The 18,185-nt window shown below is 39.7% G+C and overlaps 1 protein-coding gene across 1 annotated transcript in view; it reads right to left on the bottom strand.

The window, feature by feature from the left end:
- The window catches only part of LOC128210469 (cadherin EGF LAG seven-pass G-type receptor 2-like), a 46,245-nt gene that overhangs the window by 26,115 nt on the left and 1,945 nt on the right, over positions 1–18,185 (bottom strand). Inside the window, exons 3-19 of the mRNA XM_052914817.1 lie at positions 17,551–17,721; positions 15,158–15,221; positions 14,875–15,023; positions 13,661–13,752; positions 11,640–11,730; positions 10,791–10,912; positions 9,156–9,330; positions 8,809–8,945; positions 8,458–8,626; positions 7,380–7,538; positions 4,186–4,335; positions 3,033–3,155; positions 2,651–2,836; positions 2,276–2,463; positions 1,624–1,717; positions 692–847; positions 225–378 (exon numbers count right to left, since the gene is read on the bottom strand). Of these exons, the coding sequence (XP_052770777.1) occupies positions 225–378; positions 692–847; positions 1,624–1,717; positions 2,276–2,463; positions 2,651–2,836; positions 3,033–3,155; positions 4,186–4,335; positions 7,380–7,538; positions 8,458–8,626; positions 8,809–8,945; positions 9,156–9,330; positions 10,791–10,912; positions 11,640–11,730; positions 13,661–13,752; positions 14,875–15,023; positions 15,158–15,221; positions 17,551–17,721 (2,380 nt within the window). The remainder of the gene's footprint in view (positions 1–224; positions 379–691; positions 848–1,623; positions 1,718–2,275; positions 2,464–2,650; positions 2,837–3,032; positions 3,156–4,185; positions 4,336–7,379; positions 7,539–8,457; positions 8,627–8,808; positions 8,946–9,155; positions 9,331–10,790; positions 10,913–11,639; positions 11,731–13,660; positions 13,753–14,874; positions 15,024–15,157; positions 15,222–17,550; positions 17,722–18,185) is intronic.

The raw sequence follows: 18,185 nt of genomic DNA on the forward strand, positions 1-18,185 counted from the left end.
TAGTACTGCATATCAATTGGTTGCCAAGCCATTTAGAATAATTAGTGGAGAATGTTAATTGTGACAGGTTGGTCTCAACGCCTGACTATACTTGAATTACTACACATAACGAAGTAGTGCAAATAAGAAAATACCTTGAAATACAAGTTTAAAATCTTCTAAAAAAACAGATGGCCGTACCTCTGTAATACAATCTTAAATCATAAAGCATATCAAGCGCTTACCTGTACGTAAGAGTGCCGTAATCACCTAGATCGCCGTCGACGGCGGAGACGGGGTCGGCGGGCGAAAGGGCGGCCGTGCTGGTTGGTGCATTCCAGTCTGCAAAGTACGCGTAGGACGCCGGGAGGAACACGGGCGTATTGTCGTTGATATTGTCTGACATGGAATAAAGAAGGAACATTAGCAGTGAATACGCAATTGTTATGGTGAAAATATTTTGTTATTCTGTTGTTGTCGAGTTTGTTACCGATCAACACACCAGAACGATCAATACCGTATATGTTATATTAGTGTCGTGATTGTGTCTTACTGGCGTGTTGGTGTGTTAGTACGACATGACAGAAATCAAGCACCATATGCAAGCCACGCCTCTAATGCATGGCATTATCTATTACTATATTTGAACACATATATTGTGGAATTGCACATTTTTTTTTAGTCAGTTATATATTATATAAATCACACTCACTGATTGTTATGCTTAGACTGGCGGTGTCGGTGAGGGCGCCCTTGTCGGTGACGCCCAAGGAACACGTGACGTACGTTGGCCGCCCTCCAGCCGGATCAACGTCATAGTCAGTCGCGAAACTGACCAGCCCCGTGTTACCGTTTATGTAGAAGTAACCTGGAAACGGAACGAGAATTGGTGTTTAAAAGCCAACAGTATGATGCCATGTATATGCAGTGCAATCTTTTGTATTTTAAAGGGCTTATGTACCAGCCAGTTGTAACCACGGTCCCCAGGTCCGGGAGTAAACCTGGGATAGCGTTAAAAGTTGGCAGTGTTTTTACCTTCTAGGTGGCCCCGCACTGCCGAGGGAATGCGGTGGTTTTGTTTTCGCGCCGAAAATTACGGGGAATGGAGATTTTACCCGGAATTGGCTGGAGCGAAAGTCAATGTCCCCGCCATTCCTCGGGCTGTGGGGACCGTGGTTACAATTGACTGGTGCATCACAAATGAACAGATGCCTTGACAAGAGAATCCACAGTGGTGGTTGGCTTTTTATTTTCATAAACACGCTTGTAGCGTTATTCGTTAAAATAGGTATGTTGTACAGCATATAGTTGCATTAACCTTTGATGATTGTCCGCAGGTTATCTTTCGGCTAAATTGTACATTTAAATGATTTGATCGGTTGATATTAATTATTGGATAAATGTCGACACATCAATTACATTTTTGGAGCAAAATTCACAGACAGAATGTAACGCTGGTAGCTGTAGCCACCCGGTTTTTTTTAAGTGCACCAGTGTATAGCAGGACATTTAACGTCCCTCCCGGAAGCCTGCGACCTCTGGATTGACAGTCAAGTGCATGTGTTACTACTAGACCACGGATCCTCCACCTTTGACGAAATCAAAGAGTTATCCAGTTTTATAAAATTGGCTGCAGATATTTACCAGTGTCATTCCCGCAGTCCAGTGTGAAGGTTTGTATTTCGTCCGAGTCTTGGTCGTTCACTTGGGGTGGTGACGCCTGGAGCTCCGTACCGCCCTGCATACGTAAAGGGATTTCACAAAGGCTTTATTGTTTCAAACAAATGTATCAAACTTTTGTCAATCAGTTTTGAAAATTCTCATGAAGTAAGATATTAAATGAAATACAGCCTAGTTTAAAGCGTTATTATAGAGCGTTCGAAACCCGTCGAAGCTCGCAGGTTCAATCCCCACCCGCGTCATATAAATATGGTTGCCTCCTTATATAAATGCAGACCGCTAAGCGAGTACTCCACTCGATAAGCTGTCTGCATTTACATAAGGGGGCAGCCTAAATACACTAGTCTTGAAGAATTAAGTAATGGTTAAACCTAATTAAAATGTATACTGTGTATTGTTTTATTTTACACTGGAACATTAATAAACAAGAGTATATTCATTTTAAAAGGCAATGAATCGCATCCGATTTGCATACTGGACCACACCAAAGGATTTTTTCAAGTTTCGAAATATCTACACACAACCATGTACCAATTTGAAAATGCAATCATTTTTTCACAAAAACACGTGTAGTTATAATTGAAAACTACAACAACAATAATAATAACACATATACCGGTCCTTCATCCGCGTATATGCTGTACGCATTCTGCGTAAACGTCGGTGCTTCGTTAACATCAGTGATGTCAAGATTCAGAGTCGCCGTGTCCGTCGCCTGTCCGTCAGAGCATGTCACGACACACGTAAATGACGTTGACGTCAAAGTTTCATAATTAATAACGGCAGACACCGTAATTTCGCCAGCTACATAAAAAACAAAAGCCATTAGTTCATAGAAAAACAAATATAAGGGAAAACGATGAAGATGTTTACTTACATTGTTTGAATACAGAGGTTATTATTTAGTTTATTAATTTTAATATTTATATCCAATATAGGTATATAAATTTGCGTAAACAATTTTAGTATTAACACTTTTAAATACACCCACTTGTTGAATCAATTCTAAAGAGAGAAGTCCCGCTTGCAGGCACACACGTCATACTGAGCGTCAACGTGTCTTCAGGAACGTCAAAATCCGTGCACGCGGTTTTAACGACGGTCTCTCCGACGTCAGTGTTCTCAGCGACGTTGAACGCCTGGTTCAAATTGGTAATATCAGGTAGATCGTTGATGTCTGAAACAAAAACGTTACTGTAAAAAGTGAACAAATGTTTTAATATTTCTTTAAAAGGCAACGTTATTTTTATAACATAAATAAGCTTGCTTTTTATCAAGCTTTTGTATAGTACGTTCTTTTGTAAACCGGGTGACTTTTTTATGTGTTGCTTTTACCCTACGACATATGTTCAAATTTGTCCAACCCTACCTACCGACAATGGTGACCGTAAGTATCCGGTTAATGCCGCAGTTCCGGTGGTCACACACGGTGACGGTGACGTCATATCCGACCAGGCTGAGGTCAGAGATCGATGAGTCCAATTCCAGATGTCCTGCTATAATGTGTAAACAATCGTAAGTTGGAGTCTGCAAAACATGATAATAATATTCTACCGATAGATTATTAACATATTTTATGATTAGCTACAGTCCTTCGTGAATAACAGATTTACAGCCTTCAATATTTTTGCGTCGTTGTAACCGTTAAAAGCGAGGACAAAAATATTCTCTGCCACTTGCGTCGCCCATATACGCACTTAAGTCCCAGACCCCCCAAATACATCTAATATTAATGTGTTTTTGTAGATATGCCGAAAAGTTTTTAAAAACATTCGACCAAGTCTCGGCGTCATTTCCAATCAGTTTTGCCCGTTTGCGCATTTGTGCTCAATTGTACTATACTTCTTTAAAATAAGGCCCATTGTTCAGAACTTTCTTAAAGTTAACAACTTTTTAACGGCATCGTTTTGAACTTGTAAATTTTAAATGTTGTTTTATATGCTCGTGTTTTTAAATAAAACAAAAACAGCTGAAACAGTTGTCTTAAATGTGGTTAGAAATACTGCAGAACACAATTGTGTTAATAAAAACTTAAGAAAAGTATTTTGAAAGTTAACAACTATGACGTTAACAAAGTTGTTTACTTAAAGTGAGACTCTTTTTCAAAATCAATAAGTACACATGTAAAACAAACATAAATTTTGAGTGATAGACCCTCAACTACTTACTAAATAATGCATTTATGGAAAATATTAATTATTATTAACACTATTTTAACCGTCTATTAAATAGCCGAAAACGCAAAAATATTAAATGATTGGTGAATGCTAAAATATTTACTGTGATCTACTATAGTCTCATTAGGTAGAAATGCCGTGTTTTATGCTCATTTATTTCAAATTAAACTCGGTATCCTTCATAAGAATCATATCGACATTTGTTCTTCTTTTTGGTATATTATCACAATTGAATCAAATGTGTTAAATCTTATTTGGGAGTAATAGTGCATCTTTAAACAAGGTTCTGAACAGTTAGCTTAATGTCTTACACAAATATTCTATTTAATATACAATTCAGGGTACCTACAAGCGAGTATTGTGAATGGGCACCCCGACGGGTTGCAGGAGATGGAATACGTCAGTTGGTCCATACGGCCCCCTGGCCCAGAAGCGTCATATGACGTCAGCTCATACACCGTGTACCCGATAGGCGCCGACGTCGACAGCGATACGTTTGCTACAGTAACGGTGAATAAAATGAGATTTATAGATAAACCTAGTGACATGCATTTGTGAAAAAATCAAGCCACTAATCATATATGTTTTTTTTTTAAACTCATATCCTTATAAGTTCATACAACTTCGTTTTAGCAATCAATCTCAATTCCATAACCTGAGTAGAAACCAAAATCAATGCTTTTTGAGGGGCAATGAGAAAGTACTTTTGGTGGGGATCAAACACACAACTTCTTGGTTGAGAGGCGGATCTCTATATCACTAGACCACTCGCACCCCGGTGTTGATCGAACCTACAACCACTTGAGTGTGAGGCGGATCTCTATATCACTAGACCACTCGCACCCTGGTGTTGATCGAACCTACAACCACTTGAGTGTGAGGCGGATCTTTATATCACTAGTCCACTCGCACCCTGGTGTTGATCGAACATACAACCACTTGAGTGTGAGGCGGATCTCTATATCACTAGACCTTTCGCACCCTGGTGTTGATCGAACATACAACCACTTGAGTGTGAGACGGATCTCTATATCACTAGTCCACTCGCACTCTGGTGTTGATCGAACCTACAACCACTTGAGTGTGAGGCGGATCTCTATATCACTAGTCCACTCGTACCCCGGTGTTGATCGAACCTACAACCACTTGAGTGTGAGACGGATCTCTATATCACTAGACCACTCGCACCCTGGTGTTGATCGAACCTACAACCACTTGAGTGTGAGGTGGATCTCTATATCAATAGACCACTCGCACCCTGGTGTTGATCGAACCTACAACCACTTGAGTGTGAGACGGATCTCTATATCACTAGACCACTCGCACCCTGGTGTTGATCGAACCTACAGCCACTTGAGTGTGAGGCGGATCTCTATATCACTAGACCACTCGCACCCTGGTGTTGATCGATCCTACAACCACTTGAGTGTGAGGCGGATCTCTATATCACTAGTCCACTCGCACCCCGGTGTTGATCGAACCTACATCCACTTGAGTGTGAGGCGGATCTCTATATCACTAGTCCACTCGCACCCCGGTGTTGATCGAACCTACAACCACTTGAGTGTGAGACGGATCTCTATATCACTAGACCACTCGCACCCTGGTGTTGATCGAACCTACAACCACTTGAGTGTGAGACGGATCTCTATATCACTAGACCACTCGCACCCTGGTGTTGATCGAACCTACAACCACTTGAGTGTGAGGCCGATCTCTATATCACTAGACCACTCTCACCCTGGTGTTGATCGAACCTACAACCACTTGAGTGTGAGGCGGATCTCTATATCACTAGACCACTCGCACCCTGGTGTTGATCGAACCTACAACCACTTGAGTGTGAGGCGGATCTCTATATCACTAGACCACTCGCACCCTGGTGTTGATCTAGACCACTCGCACCCTGGTGTTGATCGAACCTACAACCACTTGAGTGAGAGGCGGATCTCTATATCACTAGACCACTCGCACCCTGGTGTTGATCGAACCTACAACCACTTGAGAGTGAGACGGATCTCTATATCACTAGACCACTCGCACCCTGGTGTTGATCGAACCTACAACCACTTGAGTGTGAGGCGGATCTCTATATCACTAGACCACTCGCACCCTGGTGTTGATCGAACCTACAACCACTTGAGTGTGAGGCGGATCTCTATATCACTAGACCACTCTCACCCTGGTGTTGATCGAACCTACAACCACTTGAGTGTGAGACCGATCTCTATATCACTAGACCACTCTCACCCTGGTGTTGATCGAACCTACAACCACTTGAGTGTGAGACGGATCTCTATATCACTAGACCACTCGCACCCTGGTGTTGATCGAACCTACAACCACTTGAGTGTGAGATGGATCTCTATATCACTAGACCACTCGCACCCTGGTGTTGATCGAACATACAACCACTTGAGTGTGAGACGGATCTCTATATCACTAGACCACTCTCACCCCGGTGTTGATCGAACCTACAACCACTTGAGTGTGAGGCGGATCTCTATATCACTAGACCACTCTCAACCCGGTGTTGATCGAACCTACAACCACTTGAGTGTGAGGCGGATCTCTATATCACTAGACCACTCTCACCCTGGTGTTGATCGAACCTACAACCTCTTGAGTGTGAGGCGGATCTCTATATCACTAGACCACTCTCACCCTGGTGTTGATCGAACCTACAACCACTTGAGTGTGAGGCGGATCTCTATATCACTAGACCACTCGCACCCTGGTGTTGATCGAACCTACAACCACTTGAGTGTGAGGCGGATCTCTATATCACTAGACCACCCGCACCCTGGTGTTGATCGAACCTTCAACCACTTGAGTGTGAGGCGGATCTCTATATCACTAGACCACTCGCACCCTGGTGTTGATCGAACCTACAACCACTTGAGTGTGACGGAGCTCTATATCACTAGTCCACTCGCACCCTGGTGTTGATCGAACCTACAACCACTTGAGTGTGAGGCGGATCTCTATAGTACTAGACCACTCGCACCCTGGTGTTGATCGAACCTACAACCACTTGAGTGTGAGGCGGATTTATTTATCATTAGACCACTCTCAGCCTGGTGATGATCGAACCCGCAACCTTTTGAGTGAGAGGCAAATCTCTATATCACTAGACCACTCAGTGAGGTTGTTGGTTCGATCATGAAAAAACCCACAACCTCATGGATGATAAGCTTATTATCTCTATACCGCAAAAACGCACTCACACTAGAGAAGATTGAATACGCAACCTAGTGGGTGGGAGGCAGATACCTATACCACTATCACCATCGAGATCCTTATAGTCTTATGCAAATACTATATTCAAATTCATCGATAACAACACTCCTACACAGTGTACAGCAATATACTTCTGAGCAATAGAACTACTGATTTAATACCATTGTGTTATGATATGTACGTAGTGAAGTCATTAAATACCAACGTATATTTAAAAGCAAAATGATTATTTGTTTTCAAAAAAAGAACAGCACGTTTAACGGGCATATAACACGGAAAGTTAATACATTCATTTTAGTTTACCGGGCACATTTGTAAGTTGTGGCGGATCGTTTCGGATGAGGTAGACTGTGTAAATGCCGGTGTCGGCGTCCCGCCCGTCCGTACACTCGATCCCAATGTCGTAGTAATTGACTGAGTTGTAGTCAAACGCCGCCCCTGCCAAGCTGTAGACGCCCCAGTCTGTAGTTTATAATTCATACAAATTTAATCAAAGTACACATTGTGGGGGTCGAACCTACAATCTCAACGTCGTATAAGTTGACTGAGTTGTAGTCGAACGCCGTCCCTTCAAAGCTATAGATGCCGAAGGTTGTGGTTTATAATCTATACAAAGTACCCCTGATGTGTATCAAACCAACAATCTCCAGGTCGTACTAGTTTATCGAGTAGTAGTCCAATACCGCCCTTGCTTGTCTATAAATGCCCAAGGCCGAGGTTTAAAATTTATACAAAGTACCTCTGATGGGTATTAAGCCAACAATCTCCAGGTCGTACTAGTTTATCGAGTAGTAGTCCAATACCGCCCTTCCAAGACTATAAATGCTCAAAGCCGAGGATTATTGTTTATAAAAAGTTCTCCTGGTGGGTAACTAGCCCGCAATCTCCAGGTCGTAAAAGTTAATCGAGTTGTAGTCCAATACCGACCTGATGGGGTCTACCCATGATTTCAAGGTCGTAGAAGTTGACATAGTCGTTGTCGAACCCCGCCCCTGCAGGGCTGCAAGATGTCCCAGTTTGTAGTTTATAATTGATGCAAAATTACAAAAGAACCCCTGATGGGATCTAGCCCACACTCTCAAGGTCGTACTGCTGGTGGAACAGCAAGTGATAATCGCATCATTTTTATAGCATGGAAAGAGAAATGAAACGTTGAAATACCTTTTAATTAAGACTGGTATTCTTGCCCGAAACTCACCACCTCCAATACAATATTCAAAATGAACCAAGCGCAATGGTATTATGTTGTTTAGAACATTGGCTTGAAATGCTCGATCAATAATGACTTGGACTACCCCTAGGATATTCAAATAGTGTAAGTATGATACAACCAACATATTTACAAAGACGTGAACGCACGACGTTGTCTAAAGAGCCATACCTGTACTCCCGGTAACCTGACGTACACGGAACTCGGTTGACGTCGCCGTTAAGCTGCACGTGACGGACAGGCTGTCGGCGTCGGTGACGTCCAGCCTGTAGAGGAACGACTCTGTGTCCGTATCTTCGTGAAGTTCCGTCGAGTTGGCCAGGTTGTTGATCACCGGTGGCTTTATAAGGAATCCAAAACCATATATTACCCATGGATTTCTAAAGCAGATTTCATAAATGATTTCCCAAACAAGATGTTATAAATGGATTTCAAAAGAAAATTTTCGTGAACGGGTTACACTCCCAAAACTGCATAGAGCAAATAGTACTGTAGCAATGTCTCTGTCATGACTTTACTTACCTGGTTGGGTATCAGGTTGACAGTAAACGTCTGCTCATCGGAGTCTCCACTCGTGTCCGAGCACTTGATCGTGAGCACGTGCGCCTGGGCCGTACCGTAGTCAAAGTAACAGCCACTTATCGTGGATATATCCCAGTCTACAATGAATTTAGGTACGAATTATTTGCATTTGTAACACTTGATCATTATTTTATTTATTAACCTGTTTCTTTGCATTAAGTAGAAATATACAAATTTATTTAAAGGCCACAAAACTAAAATACACAAATGTATGCGGAAAAGGGACCTTCTAAGATGAATGGAACTATTAACTATAAACTATTGATTATAAATTCCCTTTTTCTTACATGTAGACGTTCCTCCCGCCTGGATGATGTTGAAATCGCCGCTGTTCGGGTTGACCTGGTCTATAATGCACGTCACCACATCTGATGACGTCACGTTAACGGTGTACAGGTACGTCGACGTCTCAGTTATCTCTAGGATGCTTGTGGCGTTGGGGAGATTTTCTATGAACGGAGGCTGCAGATATGTACCGAGTTTTATTGAGTTAATACGCTTGGACTGAACGCTTGGGAAATAGTGAAATAAGTCCACTTAAGACCGACGGTAAGTACCAAGACAAGTGTGCTGACCAAGAGCAAAAAATGTATAACATGTAAAAATAAATCGCCATATGAAAGGATGTGGTAATTTCAGCATTGAAATAATTTAGTTAATAACGCAGGCGGTATAACCCACTCTAGTGTTGAACTGTGAACGAAAACAGTTGGAGCGTAGCGAAATCACTCAAATAAGTACTTGTCATCGAAGGTAACTAACGTACATCTAAATTCTGTTAATTCTAGGTCGTCGGGACAGATACAAAAAAGTTCGCTTTAACGATAATTCGGATTAAGAGTTATAAGAAAATGACAACGTTCACGAAGTATTGGTCATTCTTGCGCTGATTGTGCTACATAACCATCTCAATCTCTCGTAGACTATGGGATGACCGAGTTCGAAACAATAATTGATAAATAGGTTTGAAATACCGAATCTGGGTCACGTTTCAATAAATATCTTATGCCTTAAGAACGTAGATTTTCAGGCGTAACCTCGTTTAGGGCGTAAATGATATCTTAAGAACATTGATCGCATAGATTTTGCCTGAATGGGAGCACTCTTAAGCAGCGTGCTGTTTATTTCTAAGCTATCTTATTAAAACGGACCCCCTTGGTCGTTGATCGTAGCAGGGTCCTGTTTTGATAAAGATCGTGAGGCTTCTGATCGTAGCCTCATTTTGGTGTACATTACTTTTCAATTAAACTATCGTTAGAACATTTATCGTATAGCTTATGCCATTACCTTTACGGGTTTCACTGAGAACACTTAAACAGCGTAAGGTTTACAACTAAGAAACGGGCCCCTTGTCCGTTATTTCGACTTCGAAATCACGATATATAAAGAATAGCGATTTCAGTTTATTAATACAAATTGAAAAAACAAAAACAAAAAATCGGCAAAGCAGCGAATGATTACAACTGGTATGTGGCCCCGAACACTTCGAATGTAGTTCAGTCGAAACTCGCTGTGTCAAACTCTGTTATCTCGATGGTCTGGTTATGTCGAACTTTTTTATCAAATGGGTTCGGGCTTATAAACACGTTTTGTATTTAGTTTTATAGCAACTAATTATGAGTCTTTCTAATAGTATTTATATCATCTTCTTTTAGAAATTAATAATTAAAATGAAACACTTATATCCGGATATATGCTTAAATTCCTTTTCTTGACACAACTCGTATATTATTTGTTTTATTATGTATGTCACGTATTTTGGGCCGGTGGCCTTTGATTACTTTATAAATTTCTTGACTTGACTTTATAGAATGTTCGTTATCTCGATGTATTTCCCGTGATCTCAACGACTTCGACAAAGCGGGTTTTGACTGTATTGAAAATAAGTATACATGTAGTATACGTTATGAAAAGTGACATACGAAGTTGATTATGTTGACGTTGAGTACCCTGGTCTCTGTGTTGCCACACTGGTCTACAACGGTGAATGACAATACCTGGGGCGATGGCGCGGTGAACAGAGAACTAGACACCGACACGTCGTCTGCAAAGTGGGATAGTTGGGAAAGTATATAGTCGTGCCGTTATCAGTGTGTGTATATACCACTTGATAATTTGCGTCATAAATGCTACGTCGGAAGGCAATATTTTGCTTCGAATTTTCTTTACCATTTTAAATGAAACATAGCGCAGTCTATGCCGCTTACGGAGCCAAATTTACCAAATTTTGATTAAGAGTTTAGTTTCTTATAACACTTCGAAAAACCTTTTCAAGATACGGCCGTCTGACGGAACACTGTCGAAACATTGTTTTGTCGAAGTGTTTGATAAAACGAATGACCTTATCAAACTCCGGTTATAAAACAAAGGTGCGTCTCTCTATGCGGCATAGACTGCCCATTGTTTCAGTAAAAATGGTGTAGTAACAGAAAAGTTATCTTTGATTTAAGTCTATATTTAAGCAAAATATTGCCTTCCGACGTAGCATATATTATCACGTGGAATACAAACACAGGTTGTGTACGAACAGTCAAGTGAACTGGATAATAAATTGAGGAGTTTCAGTCTGTAGATAATTTTGGGAAAGTTCGTACTGATTAGTACTGTTTTGCGTAAGTAACTTGTGTAGTCGAAGACATATACATGTATTTTAGTGAAACTAATATATTGCCATTATTGTACGATGTAAATATTCGTTAAAGATTGTATACCCGTGCATACGAACCAGATATTTAACGAGTACAAGTTTTGACTATCACCAATTGCCTTACTTGTGCTGGGATCGAAGCTGAAGTAGGCGTTGGTAGCCATGGTAACAGTGAGGCTCGTGACGTCACTTATGTCATTGTCGTCTGGATCAACCTGTAAAATTGTATTAAAAAGTATGAAGCGTTGAACAGGGAAAGGCAATGATTTTATAATGTGCAAAAGGTACCGTTTTATTGATAATTACTGTTGTTGATTGCAATTCCTTAATCATAAATATTCTGGAGAAAAATTTCATCAGCAATTTTAGTTATGTTTTTAAAGACGGTAAACATTTTCACGTACACACGAATGAAAGTGTATGCAGTCACAAGTAGCTATTTCGAAGTTATGTGGACCTCAGAAATTTCGAAATAACAAACATTGGATATAACCGAAATATAAAACATGTCTAATTTAACACAAAATATTTAAAAAAAGTTCGACAAAACCGTTACATCGAGATAAGAGAGTTCGACATAGCGAGTTTCGACTGTAGTACAAAACTTTCCAACTATGAAAAATCATTTAAATTTATATAATTGACAAACTATGGTGGCATACTTCTGCCACCAGATAACCATATAACTAACTAGTTTATTAAGTAATTAACTAGTTACGTAACTAGTTTATAACCACTTAATTACCTAGTTAGTTATGTGGTTAACTAGTTACGTAACTATAAATAAAAGATCATAACGGGAAATAAATGCATGTTAGTGCCTACAACTGCCATTCTTGTATTATTTAACCAGCTTAATGTTAAGTGGTTAACTAGTTACGTAACTAGTTAACCACATAATTAACTAGTTAGTTATGTAGTTAACTAGTTAACCACTTAATTAACTAGTTAGTAATATGATTATCTGGTGGCAGAAGTATGCCACCATAACAAACACCTACCAGAAGCAGATAATGTAAAGTATTTTGGACAAACCTGCCAGAAGGTGGTAGTATTTTATTATGTTTTATTTTATATGGCCGAACCTGTAAATAGTTAACTGGGACGAAATCTACATAACATGGTACGAATCTACCAGATGGATGCATTGAATAAGCTTAAAGATGCACTCGTTATACCAAATAAGATTTACCACAATTAATACATTTGTTTAAATATACCAAAAATGATGAACAAATATCACAGGTAATAGTTCTTATATTGGATACCGGCTTTAATTTGAAAGAAAGCTGCAGTTAACACGGTATCTCTACCTTATGAGACGATAGTAAATCACAGTAAATCTTTTAGCATTTACCAATCATTTAATATTTTTGCGTTTTCAGCTATTAAACACACGGTTACAATTTTGTTATTTAGCAATTAATATTTTCCATAAACGCATTATTTAGTAAGTAGTTTAAGATTTATCACTCAAAATTTGTGTTTGTTATACATGTGTATGTATTGATTTTGAATAAGAGTGGCACTTTAACATGAGGACAATCGTCGGATATCAACGATACAATACTACGCTATGCTTCGTTGTGTACCGTGGGCGATTTGGCTGAGAAAATCTCGTAATCATGAATAATAAATGAGGGAGTTTCATTGGTACCAAAAGGTACCAGATGCATGTTTATAGAAAAATAATCTGGCGAAAGCCGGAATCAAACCGGGTCTGTCCTTTTTGTAAAATAAATTTCACCAGCTGTCAAGACCACCCGGCCACGGAGGCTTTGTACACTTTAGGGTTATTGAAGAATAAGTACTTGGAACTTGCGAACTCATTGGCAGAAGAAGTTGTCTCCCCTGTCTCATGCATTTTCATTTAAACGATATTTTGTCAGTCAATTGTTCTACGGTATATATAAAATTTAGCCGAATCAATTACCGTGGTTGCCGATGATGGAGAAGGACAAGCTAAACATAGCAGACGACTGTAAGTGTTAAATTAAATGAAAGTGCATGCGACAAACATGCTAGTTCGAGATCCAGATATGTTTTAGTGGGATGAACATTTCAAAGGGAATGTCACAAAATTGGGGTCAAGTTGAATGAAAATTCCTCCCAATGTAAGGCCATGTGCAAAAGTAGGGAACAAACCTGCCATATGGAAGTGCTTACAGCAGTCGTCTCAAGCACATCGGTGCTGGTCGATCCGTCATTTGCCAGATCGTTGAAAAACGGATTACGATCTTAAATTATAATATTAAGACGGATGAAAGATTAAAAACAAAACAAAAACAGAACAACCAAAATACCAATAAAGGATTGATATCATTTTTTTTTCTTGAGTTTATGATGTATGAACGCAGTAGGGCACGCAAGCAAATTCCATGAAGCACCTAATATGCAAGTGTATCCATTACAATAAAATTAAATATTCAAAAGTGAACTATTATGATAAACGATGATGTTACAACGTTATTTACTTAAACAAAGTTCTGAAAAACTGTGTCTATGTAAAAAATACCATTGGTTTAATATCGATGACAGTGCTCACTTGTTTTCATTATTTTTGTAACCTTTGTTTGCTTCTTATTTTTGTCGTTTTGGAACAAAAAATGATCTTAATAAATGATAAACACACCTCATTGTTTTTAAATGCACATTGTTGTTTGTGGATTTTTGTGCTGTTGTGTCATGTTTCTTGTTTGTGATTTTTGTTTTTGTGTTCTATGTCTTTTGCGTTTACCCTGTGTCATTAAACGGGGTTTATGTTTAAACTTTTGCTACTGAGCTTGTTTCTGTAGTTTTTCATGTAAATATTCAGTTAATACTCAAAAAAGGACTCAAGTTTAATTTTTGCTGTTGGAGTAATTTTTATAAAACATGGACCATTTTTATATAATACTAATCTAAAAAAATGCGCTTTAAACATCGTAAAACATGTAAAGAAAATAATGCTATGCGGTAATGTGGTAAGGTACTTTGAGATTTTGTGTTTTCGTGATATTGGGACCATTCGAAACTCCTCGGCCATTTTTATCGAAAACAACCTCGGGTGTATCTGGATGGTTTACATACTCAGAAATTGGTATGTTTAAGTCCGCTGCAAGTAGATTGGGTAGCAATTTAAACTTAATGACTTAACTCTTGGGAAGCTTTATAATGTTTGCACTAATACACTTCACCGGCAATCAATTTAAACTTATATCAATAGATACAGTCTAAAACATAACAGTTAATAAATGAAATAATTCAAAAAAATACAATCTACTTCCACTGATGTACCGGCATACATCCGAGGTTGTTTTTGATGAAAATGGCCGAGGAGCTCAGAATGTATTAGGACCTGAACTAATGTTACCACATACTATCGTCAACTGTGATCCGGAAGGCGTATTCCCGAAAGTTCACAGAGTTCGATAAGGACGCTGTAGATCCGTTGGTGAGCCCCGTAGACTGATACGTGTAGAACGTCTCCAAACGGATCTCGTATTCAATCATCTCCGAGCTGCTCCACCTGCGCGGTGATATCTCTTTCATTACATGTACTTTGAATAATAATGACAGCTATGGATCTCGGCCGTTAACCGTTGAATTAATAATGCCAAAAAATGCCAACAGTTGTTTAAACCAAGTTTTTTCTGAACTCACCATCCAAAGAGATCCCCAGACATTACAGTGATCTCCTCGCTGTTTGGCACGTTATAATCGCAGTCTGTGAATAAAACAATAATGCGGGAGTTTGGCACATTAAAATCACACACTGCGAGTAAATACAAATTTTTTGCACGTTAAAGTCTCAGTCTGCAAGTAAATGCAGTAGTGTGACATGGTATAGTTTCAGTCTGCAAGTAAATGCAGTAGTGGGACACTGTATAGTTTCAGTCTGCAAGTAAATGCAGTAGTGGGACACGGTATAGTTTCAGTCTGCAAGTAAATGCAGTAGTGGGACACGGTATAGTTTCAGTCTGCAAGTAAATGCAGTAGTGTGACACGGTATAGTTTCAGTCTGCAAGTAAATGCAGTAGTGTGACACGGTATAGTTTCAGTCTGCAAGTAAATCCAGTAGTGTGACACGGTAAAGTTTCAGTCTGCAAGTAAATGCAGTAGTGTGACACGGTATAGTTTCAGTCTGCAAGTAAATGCAGTAGTGTGACACGGTAAAGTTTCAGTCTGCAAGTAAATGCAGTAGTGTGACACGGTATAGTTTCAGTCTGCAAGTAAATGCAGTAGTGTGACACGGTATAGTTTCAGTCTGCAAGTAAATCCAGTAGTGTGACACGGTATAGTTTCAGTCTGCAAGTAAATGCAGTAGTGTGACACGGTATAGTTTCAGTCTGCAAGTAAATGCAGTAGTGGGACACGGTATAGTTTCAGTCTGCAAGTAAATCCAGTAGTGGGACACGGTATAGTTTCAGTCTGTAAGTAAATCCAGTAGTGGGACACGGTATAGTTTCAGTCTGCAAGTAAATGCAGTAGTGTGACACGGTATAGTTTCAGTCTGCAAGTAAATGCAGTAGTGTGACACGGTATAGTTTCAGTCTGCAAGTAAATGCAGTAGTGTGACACGGTATAGTTTCAGTCTGCAAGTAAATGCAGTAGTGTGACACGGTATAGTTTCAGTCTGTGAGTAAATCCAGTAGGTTGGCTTGTGATAACTAGTCTGCGAATAAATGCAACAGTTTGGCGCGTTGTTGTTACAGTATGCAGGTAAATGCAATACTTTGGCGCGTTATAGTCAAAATCTGCGAGTAAATGCAATAGTTTGGCACTAGAGTCACAGTATGTGAGTGAATGCAATAATTTGGTGCGTTATAGTCACAGTATGTAAGTGAATGCAGGGGTGTGACGCGTTTTGGTCACAATATGCGAGTAAATGCAGTAGTTTGGCACGTTATTGTCAAATTCTACGAATAAATGCAGTAGTTTGGCGCGTTCTGGTCACAGTATGCGAGTAATTGCAGTAGTTTGGCGCGTTATGGTCACAGTATGCGAGTAATTGCAGTAGTTTGGCTCATAATGGTCACAGTCTGAGAGTTAATACGGTAGTTTGGCGCATTATGGTCGCAGTCTTAGAGTAAATACAGTAGTCTGGTGAATGATGTCCACAGTCTACGAGTAAATACGGTAGTGTGGCGCATTATAGTCACAGTCTGCGCCTAAATACGGTAGTTTGGCGCATTATGATCGTAGTCTTTCAGTAAATACGGTAGTTTGGCGAATGATGGCCACAGTCTGCGAGTAAATACTGTAGTTTGAAGCTTTACGGTCTCAATCTAAGAGGAAATACGGTAGTTTGAAGCGTTATGGCCTTAGTCTACGAGTGCATACGGGAGTTTGGGGCATTATGGTCACAGACTGCGAGTAAATACGGTAGTTTACAGCATTATGATCACAGTTTACGAATAAATACGGTAGTTTTGGCGCATTATGGTCACAGTCTGCGAGTAAATACGGTAGTTTTGCGCATAATAGTCACAGTCTGTGAGTAAATACGATAGTTTGGCGCATTACGGTCAAAGTCTTTGAGTAAATACGGTAGTTTGGCGCATTATGGTCGCAGTCTGCGAGTAAATACAGTAGATTGACACAGTATCGTCACAGTCTACGAGTATATACGGTAGTTTTGCGCATAATAGTCGCAGTCTTTGAGTAAATACGGTAGTTTGGCGCATAATGGTCACTGTCTGCTAATAAATACGGTAGTTTGGCGCATTGTGGTCGCAGTCTCCGAGTAAATGCCATAGTTGGACACGTAATAGACAAGTCACATGGTATCCTTTCTTGTATAATGTCGTTATTTCATTATCGTTACTAGGCAGGTTGTACATTGTGTTTAACAATTCATCTACCAGACCTGTGTTCAGTAAAGTAGTCTTCGGCTAACGGGTACAAAACAGAACAGTTTGCAAACGTAAGCTAATGTGAGCGATTGCTAGACCTAACTGAACTCAGGGCAGATACAAAGGTAGGGTAATATAAAGCAAACAGCCATAGACAACATAACATAAATCGATACTTTTGTTTTTAAAAAGCATACAGACCACTCTGAGATTGGCAGGATTGGGACCACTCCCCGATGATTGTGTAATCTCCCGCGCTGTTTGGCCGCCAAATATGGTAGTACAAGGTACCGGAGTTCCTCACATATGCTTCAAACCGGTCAAGCACTCCACAACAGTCGATTGCTTCCGTTTTACTCACAAATGCTGTGTCTGGAAAAAATTCTCACGAACTATAACTTACAAATACTTACAAATTAATATTACATCAGGTATATACTTATATAAATATTAGGTATACTTTCTTGGAGTGGTGCTTGAAGGTTGTTAATGTTAAAAACAGTTAAATAAAGTATGCTAGTATTTAGTAATGGCAATCTTATACCTGACGATGTTTTTGGTTAAACACAATTATTTCAGAAAAGCATAAGAAGTAAAAACCAAAACAAAAAGGGTCCGATTTCCCGACATACCTTAAGCTTTAGCACCCTACCCTAATTTTCTTATTGCCGGTGGACAATTTTGTCCCGTCTGTTAAAGTTTCTTTCTCAATATTAGATAAAACTTCACTAGTTTTTTATTGGAAATACCAGTTAACGTTTTCAGACAAATTGCGACGGGTTTCCGTGTGAAACTGGTATTCATGCTATAATGAAATCAGATACAAACAGTTGTTT

This window comes from Mya arenaria, chromosome 12 (assembly GCF_026914265.1).
Source record: "Mya arenaria isolate MELC-2E11 chromosome 12, ASM2691426v1".
Classification (NCBI taxonomy): Eukaryota; Metazoa; Mollusca; class Bivalvia; order Myida; family Myidae; genus Mya; species Mya arenaria.